At 47.8% G+C, this 23,638-nt stretch overlaps 1 protein-coding gene across 1 annotated transcript in view; it reads left to right on the top strand.

Moving 5' to 3' along the window:
- The first annotated feature begins 4,967 nt into the window (after positions 1-4,967).
- Positions 4,968-23,638, top strand: part of EEF2K (eukaryotic elongation factor 2 kinase) — a 59,493-nt gene continuing 40,822 nt past the window's right edge. The window contains exons 1-2 of the mRNA XM_046665205.1: positions 4,968-5,176; positions 19,063-19,384. Of these exons, the coding sequence (XP_046521161.1) occupies positions 19,139-19,384 (246 nt within the window). The 5' untranslated portion in view covers positions 4,968-5,176; positions 19,063-19,138. The remainder of the gene's footprint in view (positions 5,177-19,062; positions 19,385-23,638) is intronic.

Below are 23,638 nucleotides of genomic sequence, written 5' to 3'. Positions count from 1 at the left end.
GGCTGCCAGGGGTTAAGGTTGGGGCAGGGGATGACTAGGCAAAGCACGGAGGGTTTTCAGGCCAGTGATCATCCTCTGTCTGATACTACAACGGCGGATACATGTCCTCATACATTTGTCCACACCCACAGAATGTACACCACCAAGAGTGAACCCTCATGTAAACTATGGACTTTGGGGAATAATGATATGTCATTGTAGGTTCATCGGTTGTAACAAATGCCCCGCGCTGGTGGGGGATGTTGATAGTGGGAGAGGCTGTGCCTGTATGGGGGCAGGGGAGATAATGGGAAATCTCTGCACTTTCTGCTCAATTTTGCTGTGAACCTAAAACTGTTCTACAACGCGTGTGGACATGGCCTCCTGTGGACAGGGGATCTGAGCAGCTAACACTTGAGAACCGTTTCCTTCCTATCGCGTATGTGGCTAGTGTGGTTCTCCAACCCTCTCTGAGCCTGTGGGAAGATCACACCTACTTCCTTGAAGCTGGGAACAGCCACGTACCCATGACTGGGCTAGAGCACGTAAGAGCTGGAATACTATTCCTGGCGACCTCTCTTCTGCTGCCACACCCTGAAGCACCATGGTAACATGGAGGCACCGTGACTCCTTTTTTTTGGGTAACAGTTTTATTGCAATATAATTCACATACCATACACCCATTTAAAGAGGATAATTCATTGTTTTTTAGTATTTTTACACAATTGTGCAACCATCACCACAATCAATTTTAGAACATTTGCATCACCCCAGAAAAGAAACCCCATACTTGTTAGTAGTCCCTCCCTGTTCCTCCTGAACTCCCTTCCCAGCCGCAGGCAGCCACTAATCTACCTTCTGTCTTTATGGATTTCCCTATTCTGGACATTTCATATAAATTAAATCATATAATATGTTGCCTTTTGTGTCTAACTCCTTTCACTTAGCAGAATAGTTTTAAGATTCATCCATGTTGTAGCATGTATCAGTTCCTCGTTTCTGTTTATTGCCGAATAATATCCCACTGTATAGATACATCACATGTTTATCCATTCATCAGTTGATGGTGGGTTGCCTTCACCTTTTGGCTATTATGAATAATGCTGCTATGAACATTTTTGCATGAGTTTTTGTGTGGACATATGTTTTCATTTATCTTGGGTGTATGCCTGGGAGTAGAGTTGCTACATTTTATGGTAACCTCATGTTGAATTTTTTGAGGAACTGCCAAACTGTTCTCTAGTTTCCATTCCTGGGTTAGCAGTGTTTGAAGGTTCCAATTTGTCCACATCCTTGCCAACATCTGTTATTATCTGACTTTTTGATGCTAGCCATCCTAGTGGGTGTAGTTTTGATTTTCATTTTTCTGTGGTTAGTGATGTTGAGTATCTTTTCATGTACTTAGTGGAGAAATGTCTGTTCAAATCTTTTGCCCATTTTTCAATTGGGTTATTTATTTTTTATTATTGAGTTGTAAGAGCTCTTTATATATTCTAGCTACAAATCCCTTATCAGATATATAATTTGTGAATATTTTCTCCCTTTCTCTGAGTTGTTTTTTCACTTTCTTGAAGATATCTTTAGCATCCCGTGGGTTACTGAATCCTGTGGATTATTCTGGTGGAGGGAAAAGGAGAAAGAACCCAATCCCTGTGAGCAAGGAGAGGGATTTTTCTAATAGAGGTGGGGATTTTGTCCCTCAGAGTTTGAAGAGATGTTTGTCCACATGAGATGAGAGAAGGAAGGGCAGGCTTCAGGACAGGGGAGCAAGGCTTGGAACTGAGTGCACCAATGAAGAGTCCCCTGGGAAGGGTTATTCTTCCTCTTGGATGCTGTAACATTGAGAGGACAATTTAATTTTTTTTCCTCCTATATTTAGTTCTCTTTTGTTACCCCAAACTCTTCAATAAAATCTGAACAGTTTTGTGTGATGGTTGAAGGAGGTGATTAAGGACCAAGCAAAAACCAAGAATGATCTAACCTACGTCTCCTTGCTGAGGCCACCCAGGGCACCTGCCTTCCTAAAGCTACTAGAAGGATGCTGACTCCTCCTTCAGAGCTTAAGTGTCATTTCTTCAGAGAAGCCTTCCTGACCAGGTTTGCCTTTATAATCTCTCGCTGCTCCCTACACTTCTTGCTCATAGCACGCTTTGCAGTTTATATTGGTATGGAATAATGGCTATTTGAGAAATTTGTTTTCCTTTTTCCTACCCTCTTAGACAGTTCTCTGAGGGCAGGCCTTTCCCTCAACAACTAGAGCAATACCTGGCACACAATACGATTTTAATAAATATCTGCCATAAGAGTGAACACCCAGGAACCCTAGGTTTACATGCTACCAGCTCAACAACTCCTTGGAAAAGAGAGATTCTCTTTTTAATGGTTACCATAAAAGACCCAGATTAGTATCTCATTGGCCTGGCTTGACTCACATGTTCATTCCTGAACCAATCAGTGGGGCTATAGGGATGGAATATGCTGATTGGCCAGATCTGGTCATGTGTATACTCTTGAAGCCAGGGGAGTGAGGGGGCAGGTTATTCTCATGAACTGAGAGTAGGGTGGGCTGTTTCCCTGAGGACTAATCAAGGAGCTCATGCAAAGAAGGAGGATTTCTGCTGCGCAGACAAAAACTACAGAGTCTCAGAGAAGTTAAATAACTTTCCCAAGGCCACAGAGCTATAAGCAGTGCAGGTTTTTGGGGGGTGGGGGGAGGGGCTTGGACAGACTAGCTCAGATGCTTTATTCCTGCCCCAGTTTCCCACGATCAGAATTTCAGGTACAATTTTGTCTTTTGCCAAAAGCCAGAGCAGTTTTCTCAAGGTGACCAAAGGAGCCAGCACTTCAAGCCAAAATAATATCTTCTAGATCTTGTATTTTCAAACTTGTAGCACAGAGCCCAAGGGGTAGTATACTCAATGATGGGTTTCAGGACCGTTTGTTTTTTATTTCATCCCCTCCCCCCACCAACTTATGAGATGCTGCCTGTATGTTGCTCCACTGCCCAGGCCTCATAAACTTGAACCTACTCCCCACAGAGGCTATAGTAGCTGGTAAGCTGAAGGCCTTCATTCTCCCAAGGGAACCTGAATTTTCAGAGGCCTCAAAAACTGAACAGTCAAGGTTTAGGGACAGGACACTCGAGGGGCCAGTATATACCCAGATTGGGAACAAATCCTGGCTCTGCCACTTACTGTGTAACCTTGAGAAAGTCACTTAACCTGCCTCAGTCTCCCTGTGGATGAAGTGGGTGCAATAAGAGGGTTGTGATGAGAATTAAAAGAGATAAGCCTGTAAAGCAATTGCATGGCATAAAGGGAATGCCCTGTAAATATCAGCTCTAATTATTATGTCCAAAAAGGCACATCAAACCAGGCATTACAAATAACAGGTGGCTCTTGACTACAGAAACATGTTTACAACCTAGTGTTGAGGGGGGAAAAGGAGCAATAAATAGGAGTCCACTCTTGTTAGGAAAAACGTAAATAGACCCACGTGCATACCCAGATGTCGGCCTCTTTCTGTCTCTGGTCTGCCCACACCTGTGGTCTCTGTTCGCCTGGGGCTCACCTGGACTAAGACTCAGCCCTCCCTCCAGGTCCATGAGAGAATCTGGTCACTCCCACCATTCCAGCCCAAGTAGCCTTCACTGAAGAGCTCTGTGGGGCATAGGGAGGTGGTTAGGATGCACCCCCTACAGCAAACTATTTGAACAGCCCCCACAAGATGCTCTCCTACTGGAAGCCTTTCCCCTTCTCTCCCTCCCACAATGCCTGGCAGCTTCTGCCTGTCCCCTCCCTCCCTCTCACCTGCAATGCTTCAAATGCCTCTCTCCTTTTACTACACAGAATAACTCAGCAGACCCCAAACCTGCAGGAGCCATGAAATATAGAAACCCTTTGCCTACAGGAGCCACCTTAGAAATCATTTGGGCAAGCCTAGCTCTATAAGCCTCAGGTTTATGATCTGTAAAATAGAGCTGTGAAACCTACCTCTTCGTTGGTGTACAATAAATAATCCAATAAATATCATTTTTATTTCTAAAATAAGAGTTGTGAAATTTCTAAAATTTCACTAAAAAGCATCTGGCAGGAGATAATATCAACATGTTCACAGTAGTTTTGGGTTTTTTGTCTGAGGAACATTTGTCAGCCAATCTTCCTCTTTTTCAGCTGGACCGCTAGCACAGCATAGCATGGCTGCTAACAGAGCGGCGTGGGTCCGCGTCTGGGAACCGAACCAGGTTGCTGAAATGGAGCACCGTTGAACTTAACCTCTAGGCCACCGGGGCTGGCCCAGTTATCATTCCTTTTATTTCTCTTTCTTCTTTATACCTTTCCCTATTTGTCCATTCATTCCACGGGTGTTTATTAAGCATTTACTGCGTGCCAGGTCCTGTGCTTAGAGTTAGGCATACAGCGAAGGACTAGACAGGGAACTCTAGGGGGGCTATTAATCAAATAATTACACAAATAATTGCAATTGTCCTAAGTGCCAAAGTTTTTACAAAGTAGAAATCAGGAAAAAAAAAAACAAAAGCAATTTCTGATAAAACTATTTTAAGGTTATGCATAGAGACAAACAATGAGGTCAGATTACCAGTGATTTTGGAAAGGACTCGAATACAGGAACTGGGCTGGCAGCTGACGGAGCCCGGGGAGGCAGGGTGGGAGATGGGCGGTTGGCTGCCCTCCTCGAATCGCCCACGGGGAGGGCGCCGCCCCCGCGGGGAGTTGCGAGGGCCACCCCACGCCCTCGATCCGGACGCTATGTACTCATCCGGCTGGGGAGCGGCGGCCGCGGCGCCCGTGAGCGCGCCGGGAGGCCAGCGCTGCGTCTGCAGCAGCGGCCGCGGCCAGCTGGGGGCGGCCGGCCACGTGAGCGCGGCGCCGAGCGCCCGCCGGCTCCTGTCCCCGCCCCAGCCCCAGCCCGGCTACTGCTCAGCTCCTACGCCCGCACGCCACGCGCTGCAGCTGCCCCAGCTCGGCGGTCGGTCGACTGCGCTCGCGCCCCTGGCACGCGCCCCCCGCGCCCCGGGATCGCTCCATCCGCTCCGCGCGGCCCCCGCTGCCTCCCCGGCACTCTCGGGGGACACGCCCGCCCTGCACCCTGGAGCACCGGGCTGCGAGCCTCTGCCAACTCCTCTGGATCCTCGCGGCCGTGAGCAGCGGCTGCGGCTCCTGTCCGTCCGAGGGAGGTAGGTGGGGGCCGCGGTTGGCCAGGGGGGCCGGCATCGGGCAAGCTTGCGCGCCTCGGTGCAGCCGGCACCCCGAGCGCGCTGGGTCTGGGGCTTGAAACTGGGGCTCGAGGCGGCCCGGAAGGAGAGTGTGCGGGGCGCTCCTCCTCTGGTTAAACTCTTCGGGGCTCAGTGTTTGCTTCTGTAAGATGGGGGAGTCATGCAGTTTAACGGCAGTGTCTACTGAGAAAACACTTGGCATGCAGCAAGCTGGGAGAGGCAGTTTGGGCGCCTCCGCCCGGGGCCCCTCCGCAGAGTATGGGGGCAGCGCTGCCATCCTGTCACCTGCAGGGCTAGGAGCCGCATCCCCCACCCCGACCCTGAACGAGAGGCCCGAATTCCCCGAACCTGGAGAACAGTGTAGACGCGCCCTTGTTGCCTTGTTGGCTGCGGGAGTTCGGGTGTTGGCGGGCTCCCTTGACCTGTGCGCCAAGGGGCCGGGTATTAATATGCAAGTGGCGGCGCGGGGGCGGTGGCCTCCGGGTTAGTCCCGGCCTCGGTCTGCCTGCGCCATCTGGGGGGATTGCGGGAAATCGGCCCAGCTGCGCCCCTAGTGTGACAGATGGGTTGCATGGGAAGGGGGCCGCTAGGTCTGCCTTGTCGGGACGCTCTCTGGGAGCCTGACTTCTGGGTCCTTGGTCCTGGCTTGGGGCCACGCAGCCAAGAAACTGAGTAAGGTCGTCCACTCTGATTTTAGAGAGGAAGAAACTGAGGCTGAGGGTGGGTGGTCTAATAGCAGACTCTAAGAAGCAAGATGGAGGAAGTGTGGGAGTAGAGAGCAAGCACATGGGAGCTGCTAGTGCCCGCTGTGTGGATGGGGGGAGGAGGATTATTGGGGAAGGCTTCCTGGAGTAGGTGATGTTTGAGCTGAGCTGGAAAGGACGCCCGTGGAAGGAGGTGGGGTTTAGAGAGAGAGGTATGCAGATATCTTCCTTCTCTGTGGCCTCCACAGCACCTTATGTTCATTCCTTTGAGCATGTATTAATTCAACAAGTGCGATGAAGCTTCTTGATGACGTGAATTCAGGTGTAACATGGTTGGGATTGCCATCCCCTCTTCTCTCTGTCCCCTTGGGCTGGGATCTCAAGTTCCTATCTTCTGCAGGAGGTGGGGGGAGGCATGAAGTCAGGGCCTGATGATTACTTGAAATGGTCTCAGTTTACGTATGATCAATTGTGTACCTTCTATGATTTACAATTTTTTTCTTTTGTGCTTTTTGTGACAGAACAGTACTTTTTGGCTGATTAAAGATGTATCACTGATTTGATTTTTGAACATTTTTAATGTATTCTGTGGCAGAGACAGCTATTGGTCACCAATACCTCTGTTCTCTTCTTCCTGGGGTATCACCTGGACGAATTTCCCAGACTCCCTGCCAGTTTGGTGGGCCACATGACTAAGTTTTGGCTGATGGAATGTGAGCAGAAATAGTATGTTGTCTTCCCAAGCATGGACCCAAAAAATCTCCCCCTCTTTTTTTGTTTACCAGATGAGTTGAGAGGACTGTGAGGGCCTAGAGGAGGGCAGAGCCACAAGCTGGAAGGAGCCTGGGCTCCTGAGTGACTGTGGAGCTGAGCCTCTCCTTTCCACCTCCCCTGATGGTTGGTGGCTGTTTGCTAGAGACAGTGGGACTCCAGTAAGCTCTTTGGAAGGTCTCTGGGTGTGAGTGGGGCTTGTGGGCTGTGGCCTTCCCCTCAGGGCGATCTGGCTGGGCTGTTCCACTGGGGAACGGTGTTTTTAGGTCTTTTTTCTCACACTGGTCAGATTCCCCAAAGACGTCTTGACCAGTCTCTGTCAGGATTGGCCTCTGGTTGCCGGGACTCTGAGAGCACTGTGGAAGAAAACTGAGGGTCAACAGCAGAAGCTTGGATTTGTTCAGGCTCATTCTCGAGGATTCACTCTTTCAGGTCTGACTCTAAAAGCTAAAGCAGAAGAAATTGATGATCAGGACTATATTCAAAGTAATAGCAGCTGGCTGGACTGATTAAAAAAAATAAAAGTTTTTGTGTTGGGGAGATCAGTTCTGCTGACCAAGAAGCTGCATAATGTTTACTGCAGTGAACTGAGAATGTTCTAGAAGGAGGTGGTTGTAGTGACCACCATGGGATGGAAGTGGCTCGAGCCTTAAAGTGCTGCTGGATTAAACTCTCATAGCCAAGGCTGATGGGCACAGGCAAGAAGCCTTCAAGCAAAGGAAGGAATCACTAACAGGCTGATGATAAAGTATAAGATGACCTTCTCTGGGTCCTGATAGTCTCAGGACTGTGGAACATCCAGAGAAGCATTTCAAATGGCTGGAAGGTCAGAGGGGAGACAGTGTTCAGCTGTGACATCTTCTCATCTTAGCAAGGACTCCACAGGGACTGGCTGAAAAGCAGGTGGCTCAACCGCAGGAAATTTCTCGAGGCCACTGGTTCTCCAACTTTAGTGCCCATCAGAACCACCTGAAGGGCTTATTTAACCACAGATTTCTGGGCCCGCCCCCAGAGTTTAATTTAGTAGGACTGGAGCGGGGCCCGAGAATTTGCACATCTAACAAGTTCCCGGGTGAGGCTGACGCTGCTGCTGCTGGTGGTCCCAGGACCACACTTTTAGAAAGACTGGGTCAGCAATTGATGACTGAGTGGAAGCCCGGGATTCAGCCTGCACTGGCTTCAAACTCAACCCCCACTTTCTAGCCATGTGATTTTGGGCAAGTCACTTAATCTCTCTGTTCCTCAGTTTCCTCATCTGTAGGATGAAGCTAATAGGGCTTACCCCCTGGGGTTCAAAAGGAGGCTTCCTGGGGGAGGTGACATCTAAGCTGAGACCTAAAAGATGAGCAGAGGAGTTGGCCAGGGGATTAGTAGGGAGGGCAAGCTGGGGCATGTGCCAGATGGAGGGCACAGTGTGTGCCAAGCCCAGGGAGACGGGATCCTGTGTCCCCCAGGTTGCTGAGAGGAGTTATGTAGCAAGTGCTTTGTAAGTGATCCTGAAATGCTGTGAATCTCTTCTGGGCTGCGGGTCTCAGGGCAGGATCGCCGTGGAAGGGAAGCCGACAGCACGCAGAAAACAGGCTGCCAGGATGGGCCTGGAAGCAGCGCAAGTTACTTCTGCCCACATTCCATTGGCCCAAATGCTGTCACGTGGTCTCACCTAGATGCAAAATGTGCTGGGAAATGTAGTCCTTGGCTGGGCAGGTGAGCACAAATCCATGGTGGAGGGCTAGCTGTCTGTGCCAGTGTGGCTTTTTCTGGCCTCTGGCCACCTCTCTCACCTCTTCACCTTGCTGTCTCTGCTCCACTTTGCTGAATGAGTAACTTTTATAGATGAGGAAGCTGAGGTTCAGAAAGGTTAAGTAATTTGCCCAAGGTCACTCAGCTAGTAGTGGCAGAGCCAGGACGTGAACCCAGATCTCTTGGTCCCAAAAGTCTTGTTGGGCCAGGACCTGGTCTTGGGTGCTTTTTGAAGGTATCCCCATGATCCAGGCTGTCCCGCTCCGGACCTCAGCCATGTCTTTTCTAGCTAACTAACCCCCAGACACCTTGTAATTATAACCCAGTAGTCCCTGCACTCCTCCACGCCTGCAATGCCTATTATATCAGCAGAAATTGCCAACTTTTCTCCAGTTGCTTGTTCATTCATGCAACATGTATTTACGGAGAATCTGGTGTGTGCCAGGCATTGTGCTCTGGGCTGGGAGCTAGAGAGGAATAAGACACGGCCCCTTTTGTTGGAGACACTCACATGGTCTGGCCACCGAGCGGCTGCGTAAACACAGAGTTCCCCTGAGAAGTGAGACATGCTGTCTCCATGGTCTGACCTGCCAGGAGTACAGAGTGTCCTGGTACATGAGCCGAGTGCCCAGCAAATGATTAAAAATTAAAATTCCAGCTCTCTTGTGCATTTTATTAATCAGAGCTATAATTATAACATTTTGTGCTTTGTATTCCAAAATGTATTTTTCTAATCTGTAAAACAATAAAACAGCCTTTGCACCATAACAGTGTCATGTGGACAGAGCACTGTGTCCTGCGGTGATATTTTTATGAGACTTCGTGGGGTAAGTGTTGACTTATCGCCTTCGATTCCGCCGCAGGTTGCGTTCTTATCAGTGAGTGAGTTAATTTTTCCGTGCACAGAGGTTTGTTTTTAAAGAGGAGAAGAGGGAGAGAAGGTCGGGGAGGGCTCCTTGGAATTCCACCAGGATCATTCTGGAGCGGCGTTTCTCAGCCTCAGCACTATTGACAGTCTGGCTGCATAGCTGTTGTCGGGTCCTGTCCTGTGCACTGTGGCATCTTTAGCCACATCCCTGGTCTCTACTTACTAGATGCCAGTTGTACTTCTGGAGTTGTGACAACCAAAAATATCTCCAGACATTGCCAGGTGTCCCTGAGAGGACAAAATTGCCCCAGGTTGAGAGCCACTGTTCTAGACTATATTTGTTTCCAGCTATTGCTACTGGAACAAGTTACTGAAAACTGAGCGGCTTTTAAAACAACACAGATTTATTATCTTGTGATTCTGGAGTTCAAATCCAAGGTGTCAGCAGGGCTGTGTTCCTTCTGGAGGCTCCAGGGAAAATCTGTTTCTTTGCCTTTTCCAGCTTCTAGAAACCAGCAGCATTCCTTGGCTTGTGTTGTGGCCCCTTCCTCCATCTTCAAAGCCCACTGCAGAGCATCTTCAAATCTTTCTCTGTCTGTGACCCCTGCTTCTGTTGTCCTATCTCTTCCTCTAACTCTGACCCTCCTGCCTCATTTTCATAAGGGCCCTGGTGATTACGTTGGGCTTACTGGATCATCCAGGATGATCTCCCCATCTCGAGGTCCTTAACTTGATCGCATCTGCAGAGGTTTTTTTTGCCGTATGAGGGAACTTATTGACAGGTTCCCGGGGACTAGGATGTGGACATCTTTGTGTGGCCATTATTCTGCCCACCACCTAGACTGCTGGGCCTCTGGGTGTAACGGGAATGCTTATGGAGGGCCTAGGAGGAGGGATGTGGCTTAGGGGGTGGAGGATGGTCAGGGCGTAATAGCAGCTGGTATTTTTGCGAGCCAGTTCTCTGCCAGGCGCCACATGCCTGATCTCATTGAATCCTCAGAACGACTCCTGGGATAAGTACTGTTAGCTGTCCTGTGTTTTACAGATGAGAAAAACACCCAGGGAAGGCTTTCTGGAGGAGGTCAAAATTTGAGCTGGATCTTGAAGGGAACATGGGGGGTTTGGCAGCAAGTGGGAAAGGCATTCCGGAAGGAGGGGCCTTAGGGTTCCGGGGCGCGGAGGTGAGAGCTTGGTCATGAACGGTGACTGGTTCTTGGGTGGGGCGAGCAGGGGAGGTGAGATAGCAGGAGGGAGCAGATGGGTGTGGACATCTGTAAATCCATCCTTTTATTCTGACATTCTGACAGCAAACTATATTATTTCTCTTAATAGTTTCCATAAATGTTTATACATGCGGAGTGGGGTACAGACATTAAGAGACACTGACATCAACTCTTAGTTTGATGCTTGACTGACTAACTCCTGATGCTGTATATTTGTTACCGCCCCCTACCCCGTGAATAAATAAAACACAGCCTAGAAAGGTGTTTGATTAGCGCTTGTGGAGTCCTGCTCGGTGCCAGGGAAGACCCAGCCTGCCCCACAGAGTCTGTTGTTTAGGACAGGGTCCCGCCTCCTCACAGAGGCCATGTGGCTGCAGGGCACAAGCTCTCCGCCACCACATTGGGATTTTTTTTTTCCTCTCCAGCTTTATTGAGGTGTAATTGACAAATAAAAATAGTATATATTTAAGGTGTACAGTGTGATGATTTGGTATACATTGTGAAATGATTGCCACAGTCAAGCTAATTAATGCATCCGTCACCTCGCATAGTTACCATTTTTTGTGTGTGAGAACAAATAAGATCCGCTCTCTTTGGAAATTTTGAGTATACGCAGCGGTGTTAACTGCAGTCAGCACACTGTACCTCAGATCTCCAGGACTTACTCGTCTTGCAGAACTGAAACTTTGGACCCTCTGACCAACATCTCTCCATTTCCCCCACCTCCCAACCCCTGATAACCACCTTTCTATTCTCTGCTTCTGTGAGTTTGGCTTTTTTAGATTCCACATGTAAGTGAGATCACATAATATGTCTTTCTTTGGCTTATTTCACTTAATATAATGTCCTCCAGGTTCATCCATGTTTTTGCAAATGACAAGATTTTCTTCTTTTTTAAGCCTGAATAATATTCCATTGTTTGAATATGTGTATATGTGTATGCATATATATATATATATATATATATACACTCCACATTTTCTTTATCTGTTCCTCCGTTGACGGACAGTTAAGATGTTTCTGTACCTTGCCTATTGTGAATAATGCTGCAGTGAACGTGGAGGTGCAAATTCCTCTTCAAGATAGCTTTTTGTGTCCTGTTTGAAGGAAACTGAGGACTCAAGCTCGAGCTCAAGATATCCTTGGAACAAGCCAGGTGCCGCCCAGGGCAGCCTAATTCTGCTCAGTTTTCCTCCTCAAGGTGGCCCCACCAGAGGTGGGCCGGCCCTTTTCTGCCCCAAGGCCCCTGTCATTGCCAGATGAGAAAGTCCATGTCAAATGCTTAGTGTAGCGCCTGGGGTGCAGTAACCTGTCCACCTGGGTTATTTGTTTGTCTTGTTTCAGTAGAAATCATGCATTTTTGAGGTCAATAGGAGCAAAGGTCTCTTCTGCTTTCTTATCATTCATTTGCAGCACAAAAGCCTCATCTTTCCTTCTTTCTCTTGGTAAGATGAACTCACACTACAATGTGAGAAACTCGTAGCGCCTTCTGGTTGGTGGAATAAGGTGGAGAGTTCTTGCCGTGATATCTGAAGGAACCAGAAGACCTACCAGTGTGGGGGTGGAGTGGGGAAGGGAAGCAGTGAGGGGAAGTGAAGCTAAAGTCTCATTTATCATACCAGGAAATCGATCAATAAGGACCAAAATAGATAAAGTATGAAATAGCAGAGAAAGCGTATTATTTAGAGGTGTGGAGTTATCTACCAGGAGTAACATCTAGACTAACTGGAAGTGGTTGTCTCTGGAGGTGGGAAGCAGGGCTGCTCATGTGCTGTTGCAAAGGTTGTTCACTCAAGTTGAGCAGTACTCAACTTGTGTGGTCGTATATGGTTGCCTTACAAGGAAAGGGGTGTTATTTTTAACCATGTGCTTTAATAAAAGTGTTTTTTTAATTATATAGAAATAGTATACAGTAGCCCTAAGTCCTGGACTTATCTTATTGTAGGTGACAAAAACCCTATGTGTAACTGGCCGAGTCATCCCCTGACCCCCACAAAAGGCAAGGGTTTGTTGTATCAGATAATTCAGAAGTCCAGGCAGGTACTTTGGCTTCAGGCACATTTGGATTCAGGGTCTCAAATGATGTCATCACTACTCATTTTTCTCTCTATCTCTTGTTCTGCTCTCCAGTGAGTGTCAGCTTTGTTCTCCGGTGGCCTCAGCCCGTGTCTCAGATTCATATCCTGCGGGAAAGGATTGATCTCCAGTCACTCAGGCTAAAGCCCCAGGCTTACCTGCCATTGGGCCAGCTTGATTTGACTTGGGTCACATGCCCACCTCTGAGCCAGTCACTGTGGCCAGGTGCCTGAACTCTGTAGTTGGCTTAGACCTGGGTCATGGGACACATGCTGTTACCTGGGGGTGGATCCCCAACCTCAACCACTGTGACCTGAGTGTTGGGGAAAGCAGGTCCTGAACAGAAGCAGGGGCGTGACACAAGGTAGCCCAGAAGTCACTCTGTCCACTGTGGTTGCAGTTGAGGACCAGGTGGGTTCTGCTGTGCTGGGCATATACTAGTGTGCACTGGCCAGCTCAGCGTGGGCCACATTGGCTGTGGGGTGCTGGCTCCCGGGAGTGGTGGGTGGGAGATTGCAGCTCATTTCTACAGCAGGAAAGCAGCTCCTGGGGATGAGGGGAGGCCTGAGGAGGACCAGCGGTCACTGTAGCTTGGCCCGCAGGCCTTGACCTGAGCATTGCAAGCGTCGCTCCCTGCCCCAGCAGCTGCCAGAGGAGCCCTTTATAGCAAGACCCAGTGACAGCAGTGGTCCTGTGGCCAGAGCCTGAAATAGCCTGTTCCCTGAGGACCCCTGAAGAAACTTGGCTCGGCTGCTAACCAAGCGACCAGGTCACCAGCCTTGCTGGGACCCAAGGCTCAGCCCCCTTTGTTTATGATAATAAAAATGATGATGACAATAGTAGCTATTATGTCTTAGTGCTTGCTCTGTGCTGGCACCGCCAAGTTAAGGGGATGGGTACAACTCTGCATCCCAGATTATAGTGAGGAAGCCAAGGGTCAAGAGGCGAAGCCCCACAGCCAGTAAGTAGCAGCGCTGGGGCTTGAACTCGGGTCTTCCTGTCTCAGAACTCCACTCAGCTGCCTCTCCATGGAAATATTCTCCCAGGGTGTGTCAGCGACTGGGAGGGGAAGATGTGGATGCCCAAGTGAAGGCCGAGGAGACTTTCTAGAGAATCCTGCTGTATTGGGAGCTGGGGTCCTGCTCCTGGTCTCAAGCTCTCTGTTCTATAGGAGCAGGCCCTCTCTGTGGGCAGAGGGAAGCCCAGGTTAGATGGAGATTCCTAGGAGGTGGGGTGCCCTGGCTGGTGTTGGAACAGGCATCATGGGACTGAGTTATGGTATAGTGGGGGCTCCTTGCCTGTCTGGGAGAATCCAGCGTTGTCCAGGGGCCCAGTCTTCGTGGGCAAATGTGGGAGCAGCTGTCAAGTTAGGACTCTAGACTGAGGCCATAGTTTTCCCAGGCTGATTCTGCCCAGGCATCAACTTATCCTAAGAGATGTGATGCGCCTTTTTATGATAAGGGAGAAAAAGAGCTACTGAGCCAGACAGAATTAGCTAGTAGTAAAGAAAAAAGGAAAATTACAGTAGATTATAGAAGTTTAGGTAGCAAAGTCTGAAGATTGTGAGTCCAGGACTATTATGCTGCCCCATGATGTAAGCTTATGTTGCCCCAGGCTCCCTCTGTCTCATGGCTCTGCCATCCTCAGCACATGGCTTCCTCCTCATGGTTAAATATAGTTACTTGAGCTCCAGCCATCACAGCTTCATTCTAGCCAGCAGGAAAGAGGGAGAGCAGAAGGGCACACTCCCTCCCTTTAAAAACCCTTCTCTAAGGTTGAAAACAGCCCTTCTGCGTATATCCGCTTGTCCAGAACTAGGTCACATGGTCACATCCAATTGCAAGGAATCTGGGAAATGTAGCCGTCATTCTGAGTGACCATTTGCTTGGCCAAAAACGGGTGGTTCGTTATTAGGAGGGAGAGAACAGCTGTTTGGGGACAGTTAGTAGCCGCTGTCTCAGCTGCCTTCAGAGCAAATTTATGACAACTGAAAAGCCATAAAACCCATCCCGCTCCCCCAGTTCTGGGATACATACCAAGTGCCTGCCAAGTCCGAGGCGCTGTGCCAGGCAGGGTCACAGCTGCATGTGCAGCGTCTGTTGTTTCCCAGGACCGAGGAGAATGTCAGGTCTGTGGTGGGACATGGCCAAGGGCTGGCCAGGACAGAGTAGGCGCTGCTCATAATTCTCCTGTGAACTGGCTGTGGAACCCCAGTCAGGCTACTTCCCCACTCCAGCTCCCCTTACCAATCGGGTGTGTGGGGGGGTCGGCGAGATGGATTATTTTGGTCAAGGTCACCAGCAGCACAGCTGGGATTTGTACCTTTGGCAGCCTAGCTCCTGAGCCCAGGTTCTTAACCACTGGGCTACACTGCTTGGAGGTCTGCAGGCTGGAGCTGTGTGTCTGACACCATCCCGGCCCCCAGAGGCCAGTGGCCTGGTTGGGCCTGCTGGCAGCTCCAGGCACCAAGCTGCCTTGATCAGCATGGATTCAGGCCAAGGGCTGACCAGGACAGAGTAGCCGCTGGGGCTGGGCGTGGCCGCGAGTGGGGAGAAGTGGGCACAGGGCCCCGGGAAGATTTTGGTAACGAGCAGGATCAGGTGGCTCAGGCACTGGATCCATGCCGTGACTGTGTCTTGCCCAGAGCGTAGGAAACAAACTCAGCCGTCTACTCCTAGAGCAGCAATTTTCAAACTGAGTCGAGAAATTGGTGTGAGTGGTGCATTAGGGAAAAAGAATAAAAAGAAAAACAACAATGAAAAATAAGAAAATAGAGTGTATTGTACAAAATCAGACTGAATACGGTTTCCTAAAATTCTCATTGACATTTTGTGGGCATGTCCTGGGTTATGATCTAAATATATTTCCTGCTGTGATAACTGTCAAGATTAAGTGCCAAGGCCTCAGATCTAGAAGACTGCCTGCCGATGGAAAGAGCTGTTAAGAATAATTGAAATTATTGCCTTGATCTAAAAAAAGATTTAAAATTTTTTCACTTATTTATTATTTTGTATTGAAGCAATCCAGCTTTGTAAAAAGTTAAAACAGGATAGAAGTGTACTAAGTTTTAAAAAGTTGCCTCCACCCCCTAGCTCCCAGCTCCCGGTCCCACTGCCCATCCCAGTGCTGGGAGAGTTGCCGTGGGTCCTTCAGGAAAGTTTTAATGCGTCTACAAGTGTCCTTTTTCTTTTAACACAAATAGGATCACCATAATATACCTGCTCTTCTGCAACTTGCTTTTTAAATTTAACAGTTTTCTTTGACTATCTTCTTTTTTTTTTTTTTTTTTAAGAAGATTAGCCCTGAGCTAACATCTGCTGCCAATCCTCCTCTTTTTGCTGAGGAAGGCTGTCCCTGAGCTAAATCCGTGCCCATCTTCCTCTACTTTATACATGGGACGCCTGCCACAGCATGGCATGCCAGGTGGTGCCATGTCTGCACCCAGGATCCGAACTGGCGAACCCTGAGCCGCCAAAGCGGAACATGCAAACTTAACCGCTGGCCATGCCACTGGGCTGGCCCAGACTGTCTTCTTTTTTAACTTTAGCTTTATTGAAATATAATTCACAAACCTTACAATCTACTTATTTAAAATGTTCAATTCAATGGTTTTTAGTATATTCACAATCATGCAACCAACACCACAATCAATTTTAGAACATTTCATCAACTCGAAAGAAGCCCTGTGCCCATCAGCAGTCGTTCTCTGACTCCTCCCAGCTCTCCTCTCCCCCGTTCCTAGGCAACCACTCGTGGACTTTCTGTCGTAGAGATTTGTCTTCTCTGGACATTTCCTGTAAATGAAATCGTTCAGTATATGGTCTTTTGTGACTGTCTTCTTTCACTTAGCGTGTTTTTAAGATTCATCCATGTATCCATACTTCATTCCATTTTTGGCTGAATAGCATTCCAGTGTATGGACAGACTACACTTTGCTTATCCATTCATCAGTTGATGGACATTTGGGGTGGCTATTATGAATAATACTACTATGAACATATGTGTACAAGTTTTTGTGTGGACATGTTTTCATTTCTCTTGAGCGTATACCTAGGACTGGAATTGCTGAATCATATGGTAAGACTGTTTTCCAAGTGGCTGCACCATTTTACATTCCTACCAACAGTGTGTGAGGGTTTCAATTTCTCTACATCCTTGCCAACACTGGTTATTATTCATGTTTTGGATTATATCCATCCTAGTGGGTGTGGCTTTGATTTGTATTTCCCTAATGGCTAATGATGTTGAGCATCTTTTCATGTGCTTATTGGCCATGTGTATAACTTCTTTAATGAAATGTCTATTCAAATCCTTCACCCATAGTTTATTTTAGTTGTCTTTTTTTTCCATTGAGGAAGATTTGCCCTGAGCTAACATCTCTGCCAGACTTCCTCTATTTTGTATGTGGGTCACCACCACAACATGACTGGCCAGTGGTATAGATCTGTGCCTGTGATCTGAACCCATGAACCCCAGGATGCCAAAGTGGAGCACACTGAACTTAACCACTACGCCACAGGGCCAGCCCCTGGGTTGTCTCTTTATTGTTAAGTTATATCAGTTCTTTACATAGTCCCTTATCAGACACATAATTTATAAAAATTTTCTCCCATTCTGTGGGTTGTCTCTCCACTGTCTTGGTTCTGTCCTTTGAAGCACAAAAGGTTTTAATTTTGATGATGTCCGTTTATCTATTCTTTGGTTACTTGTACTTTTGGTGTTCTATCTAGGGCTTTTCCTAACCCAACATCACAAAGATTTTCTCCTGTATTTTTTTCTAAGAGAGTTACAGTTTTAGCTCTTATATTTAAGTTGTTGATCCATTTTGAGTTAATTTTTGTGTATAACATAAGGAAAGGGTCCAATATCTTTTGCATGTGTGTATTCACTTGTTCCAGCACCATATGTTGAGAAGATTTCTCTTTCCTTGTTGAATTGTTTTGGCACTCCCAACAAAAATCAGTTGGCTATAAATGTGGGGGCTCGCTTCTGGACTCTCAATGCTATTGCCTTGGTCTGTGTCCGTCCTTATTGCCAGTGCCAACTGTCTGGATTACTGCAGCTGTGTAGTGAGTTTTGAATTCAGGAAGTGTGACTCCTCCAACTTTGTTCTTCTTTTTTCAAGATTGTTTTGGCTATCCTGCGTCCCTTGAATTTCCATATGAGCTTTAGGACCAGTTTGTTAATTTTTTCAAAGCAGCCAGCTGGGATTTTGATAGTGATTGGGTTGAATCTCTAGATAAATATGGGCAAGACTGCCCTCTTAACAATACTCAGTCTTCTTATCTATGAACACAGGATGTCTTTCCACTTATTTAGGTCGTCTTTAATTTCTTTCAATGCATTTTGTTTTTCACTCTACAAGTCATGCATTTCTTTTCTTAAATTTATTCCTACATATTTTATTCTTTTTGATGCTGTTATAGATGGAATTGTTTTCTTAATTTCATTTTTGGATTTTTCATTGCTAGTGTATAGAAATACAATTGATTTGTGTATCCTACAGTCTTGCTGACCCCTTGCTTGACTATCCGTGCATGTCTGTGTGTATTCAGAGCCTCTCCTTTCTTTCTAACAGTCACACAGCATTTCAGGGCGAAGAGAAACTGTAACTTATATACCAAGCTCCATCGATGGACACTGTGGGCTGTTGTCTTTTTGCTGTTACTGATCACGCTGCAGAGAACACTCTTAGGGCTCCTCATTCATTCTGGGGATGTGTTTTGAGTACCCACTCTGTTACCAGGCGCTCTTTGAGGCACTGGGGCTACAGACAATGAAAAAGTGAATGAGATGATTTCAACTTGAGAAAATATGAAGAAAATAAAAGAGTGATGTGCTGGGGAGTGGCTGGACGTGCGTGTCAGAGGAGTCCTTTGAATTGAGGAGTCAGAGATTTCTCTCGAGAGGTGACTTTTGAGCTGGGATCCAAATGATGAGAAAGAACCCACTGTTGGAAGATTGGGGAGGTCGTTCCACACACAGGGAACAGCAAGTACAAAGGCCCTGAGGTGGGAATGAGCTCGCGGTGTTCACAGGACAGAAAGAAAGCCAGTGTGCCTGGAGAGCCACCAAGGCGGAGGAGAGGTGGGCAGGGGCTAGACTAACTCAGGCCGTATAGCCTTAAAAGGCATTTCGATTCTATTAAGAACATGGAGAGAAGCCACTGGAGAGTGTGACTTGGTCTCATTTATGTTCTAAAAAGATCACTCTGGTTACTTAAGAAGGGTTTATTTTCCCTGGCTTGTTTCAAGTGCTGTTCTTTGAAGCGGAATGACTGGGTGGACGGGTTTGTACGTTGAAGATGTTCCCAGATGCTGCCTGCCAGGTGCCTCCCCAAAAGGTGGCTGTAGTCTTCCCTCTGAGGGTGCCGGCTCTTGTTGTCGCCAGTGGCATTTGGGGTGAGGTGCCCAGCGAGCTCTCACCCCCTGGGCCTTAGCACCTATTCTCTTTTTCCCCTTGCAGGACCCTCGCTGCTGCATTTGCGCGGTGACTCTGGCTGTACCGTCCACCCTGTGGGTAAGACGGGCGCCGCAGGAACATGGCAGACGAAGACCTCATCTTCCGCCTCGAAGGCGTTGATGGCGGCCAGACCTCCAGGGCTGGCCCCGATGGTGATTCTGACGCAGACAGCGACGATGACGAAGGTTACTTCATCTGCCCCATCACCGATGACCCCAGGTCACACCAGAATGTCAATTCCAAGGTTAATAACTACTACAGCAACCTAATGAAGAGTGAGCAGTACAGCTCCAGCGGGTCACCCGCGAGCTCCTTCCATTTTAAGGTGAGTGGACCACCCGCTCCACCTTCCCCACCCCAGCTCACCTGCACGAGGGATGGGGAGCTCGGGTCGCTGGTTAGAGTCTTCCCTGTTTCGAAACCGTGGGCAGCCCTCTAAAATCTGGATCTGAGGCTAGACCTGTTAAGCTGGAAGGATTTTGTTGGTTTAAAACAAGTTTCATTACATGAAAGCACTGTTTTTCAGATAGCTGCTTGGGACCCACCCCTGCATTGTGAAAACCTCGACTAGCTTTTTAGGAACTGGAACAGAACAGAATAGACTAGAAAGTATTGGAGAATACTGCATATTGTAAAGATCTTATTTGGGGGCACATATATGCATCCATGTTCACACACATAAACGTGGTGACCAGGTTGGTTGTTGATGACCAGCTTCTCACGATGTACCAATTGTTAAATATTTTTGTTTCACTTCTGGTGTGTGTGTTCGTGGGCCCGGGGACATGACATAAAATGTAGTTCTTCGTGTGGTTTGCAGTCAAAAAAGCCACTGCTTAGGGTTGAGCATCCTTCTTCTGGATTGAGGAAAAGGGTAGGAAATCCCTTACTTCGTTAGGGGTTTGTGTTCCTTCCATGGGAAAGCTGGTCTAAAGGAGAGGGAGAAAGGCAAACGTTATTGCACTTTTGTATAATAACTGGTGGTGAAAAACATTAAAAGCACGATACTGTTATCTTTATTCAATCCTCACAAACGGTAAATATCTGTTAGTACTGGGAACAAAATGCCTATTACCACTTTGGGATTTGAAATTGAAACCATTCTCTTCTAACTTCAGAATTAATCTGTTTTTAGAATATTAATAATTCTGGTTCACAGTTGAATATTTTTTCCTTTCAGGGCCAGAGTTCTAGCTTAAGTCTCTCTGGGGCAGGCAGCTCCGGAAATAGCCCTGTGGGTCCCCTCTGAGGTTGGGGGGGCCCCTGAAGGGTCGGCTTGTGGCTTGCCCCGCTTTCCTGTCCTGAGGCAGCTCTGAAATGCACACCCAGCCCCTCGGAGGGCAGCGTGGGAAGGGTGGGAGAGCACCTGGCACTTCTGTCCCTTCACTTTAGGTCAGGAAGGCTCGAGGAGATGCTGATCTGTGCGGCGTCCTCTACCCCATGTGAGGGAATCCAGGTGCCAGAGGGGGCTGGGGGGTCAGGGCTCGTGAAACAGAAACCAGCCCACGCCGGCTCAAGGGAAAGAGGGAATTTATTGTAACAATCCGGGAGTGCTTTCTGGGACCCAGGGGCAGAAATGATGTGTGTCTCTCAGGGGACAGATGCAGGAACTGGAAGGCCATGGGCCTGTCTCTCTCTGTCTCATCTCCCAATCTCTATCCTATATCCTGTCCTATCTTCTCTGCCTCTTGGTCTACGGAGTGGGAAAATAGACCCTCACAGTCCCAGAGTCCCCTCATTACAGCTGGAGCCACGTGCAAAGACAGACTTGACCCTCTCCATCCCAGTTGTGGGGGGAGAAAATCTGGTTGGCCCAGCCTGGGTCAGTCATCCTGCATCTCTGATCCGGTCACTTCCAGCTAGGGCTTGGGGTGGGGGTGTCACAAAAGAGGGGCTGCTTCCAGGGAAGGAGGATCCTAGTGGCCTCCAAGCGGGGCAGACCCCTCAGAAGGACTCTCCCCACAGCTGCCTGTTTAGAGGAACCAAGAGCCTGGTGGGGGCCGTTTGGCAAACACTGAATGGACCCAGGAGCTGAGGGGTCTCAGACATGGTGGGACACAGTCTCTGACTGCAGAATGCAGTACGGTGAGCCTTTAAAGGAAACACAGATGGTGTGCTCTGGTGAAGGGAGGTCTGTCTGTAGGTCTGGCTTTAGGATGTGAGCTTCATGGGGGCAGGACCCTGTGGCCTGTTCATCACTCATCCCCAGTGCCTAGAGCCATGCTGTGCACACAGTAGGTGCTTCATTTGGAATCAGTGGGGACATGGATAAATGCTGAACTCACTTCACTGTGGGTACTCTCTCTCTAAGGAACAGATAGACAGTATTTGCATAAAACGTAAGCCGCTGCGGCCATATGATAATAGTTATTAAAATAAAAAACATACCTCAGATGGCAGTTTTATCTCTGGAAGTTCATCCTCAGCCAGGTGTTCCCACTGGGGGTGCTGTTGGCTTTTTGGGAATGACAGTTCTTTATTGGGTGGGACTGTCCCTTATATTGTAGGATACTCAGCATGTCTGACTCCTGCCACTAAATACCATGTTTTCCCCCTATTCATTATGACAGCCCAAAATGTTCCCCACCATATTTTTACAAAGCTCATGTGAGGGGGTACTGCCCTTAGCTGAGAACCAGTACAGAAGTATTTGTCTAAGTGTTCAAATTTACGTATTTAAAGATGTGCTTTGCGGTATTGTTTGTAATAAAGAAAACGTGGACACAGCTCAAATGTCCATTGTAGACCATGGTCCTAGCAGAATGCTGTATTTACATGAAAACAAAGATGACCTTTCCGTGTGATTTGACTTGAAAACAGTGCCAAAATAGAGATAAATATATATCTGTGCGTGTATGTACATATTATGTATTTTGGGGGAGGAAAACAAAATCCATGAAAAGCCCTTGGGACAGTGCTGGTCCATAATAAGGACAAAAAATGTTAGCTATTTTTGTTTTTATATGCTGTTAAGTAAAACAGCAAGTTGAAATGTAATACAATCCCACTTTTATCAAAAAACGTATATACACAGGGGCCAGCCTGGTGGCGTAGTGATGAAGTTTGTGTGCTCCACTTCAGCAGCTTGGGGTTCGCCGGTTCACATCCTGGGTGTGGACCTACACACTGCTCATCAAGCCATGCTGTGGTGACATCCCACATAGAAGAACTAGAAGGACTTACAATTAGCATAAACAACTATGTACTGGGGCTTTGGAGAGAAAAATAAAAAAGAGGAAGATTGACAGTATTTTAAGATTGGCTCAGGGCCAATGTTAAAATATGTATATATATATACGCACACGCATATTAATATTTGCATAGCAAAAACTGACAGAGAAATTTGCATCCAATAGTTAATGGTGATTCTTTCTGGGGGAGAGGGTGCTGTTAAGGGGGACTTTGATTATCTACATTATATGTATTTTTAAACATTTGGAACTTTTAAAACTACATGTATGTATTACCTGTGTGCAGAAAAAGATGTTTTTAGAAGAAAAATAAAGCAAACAGCCAGATAACCTCCCCTCCCCCCAAACAAACAAATCAATAAATAGCCCCTCCTTACAACTCAGGTCTCTTCTACAAGGCAAAGTTCAATATCCTTCCTGAGGAGGGAGCCCTCATAGTCCCCAGGGACCCTGCTGGGCTCTCTTCACCCCACACCTCTCCCGCTCCTGGAATAGGCTTCGGTTTTCACGCCTCTGCCTGAAACCTCTTTCAACTGATGTCTGTTAAAATGATCGTCCTGGCTCCCTCAGGACCCGATTTGAAGACACCCTGCCCTGGCTATCTCCTCTGCATTCCCTGGGGCTGTAGCAGACCTTTCTGTGCATGTGTCAGTCTCTGTTTATGAGTCAGCTGCTGACTGCAAGGCTAGGGGCTGAGTCCGATTGCACTTCCCAGTCCCTGTGCGTGGGCTGTAGCTCTTTGTTGCCCGTGTCCTAGATCATCGCAAGCAGGCTCTGTGGGGTTCCTGTTGCCTGTGGCGACTTCGGAGGGAGATAGCAGCCCGGTTTTCCAAACCTCACTCTCTCTGGCACTCGACAAACCTAACGTATTTTTTTATTTACTGTCAACATGGCAACCTGGGTTGTTTAACCAAAATGGCCACCTGGCGTTCCTCCAGGGTGGCGCCGCCCTGCAGGTACTGGGCATGTATGATGAACTGTCGAGGTCTGTCACTGTCAAGGTCATTGCCTTCCGCCTGAGTTTCCCAGGGGGTGGTGGCAGAACCTTTCAGGGGGCCGCCTTCTCCATAGATTATCAGGCGTCCAGCCAAAGGATGTTTATAGAGTTTATGATAACGTGGGAAAGTGCTTCTGCTCTGGAGTTAAATTTAAACAGCAGAATATAGAGTATGATTACACACACACACAGAACAAAAGCCCAGAAGGAAGTACGTCAGCATGCCCACAGGGATTGTCTTTGGACAGGATCAGGAGTCATTGCATTCCTTTTCTACTTCTCTGTCATTTCTGTATTTTCTAGAATAAGCATCTGCAGCATATATATGTTTTCAATTTTTTAATACAGTGTGCAATTTTATTTAAAAAAAATGTCGTCCTTGTCTGAGAAT

Source organism: Equus quagga, chromosome 7 (assembly GCF_021613505.1).
Source record: "Equus quagga isolate Etosha38 chromosome 7, UCLA_HA_Equagga_1.0, whole genome shotgun sequence".
NCBI lineage: Eukaryota > Metazoa > Chordata > Mammalia > Perissodactyla > Equidae > Equus > Equus quagga.
Note: the sequence above shows the minus strand (reverse complement) of the source record. Positions and strands in the feature narration are given on the sequence as shown.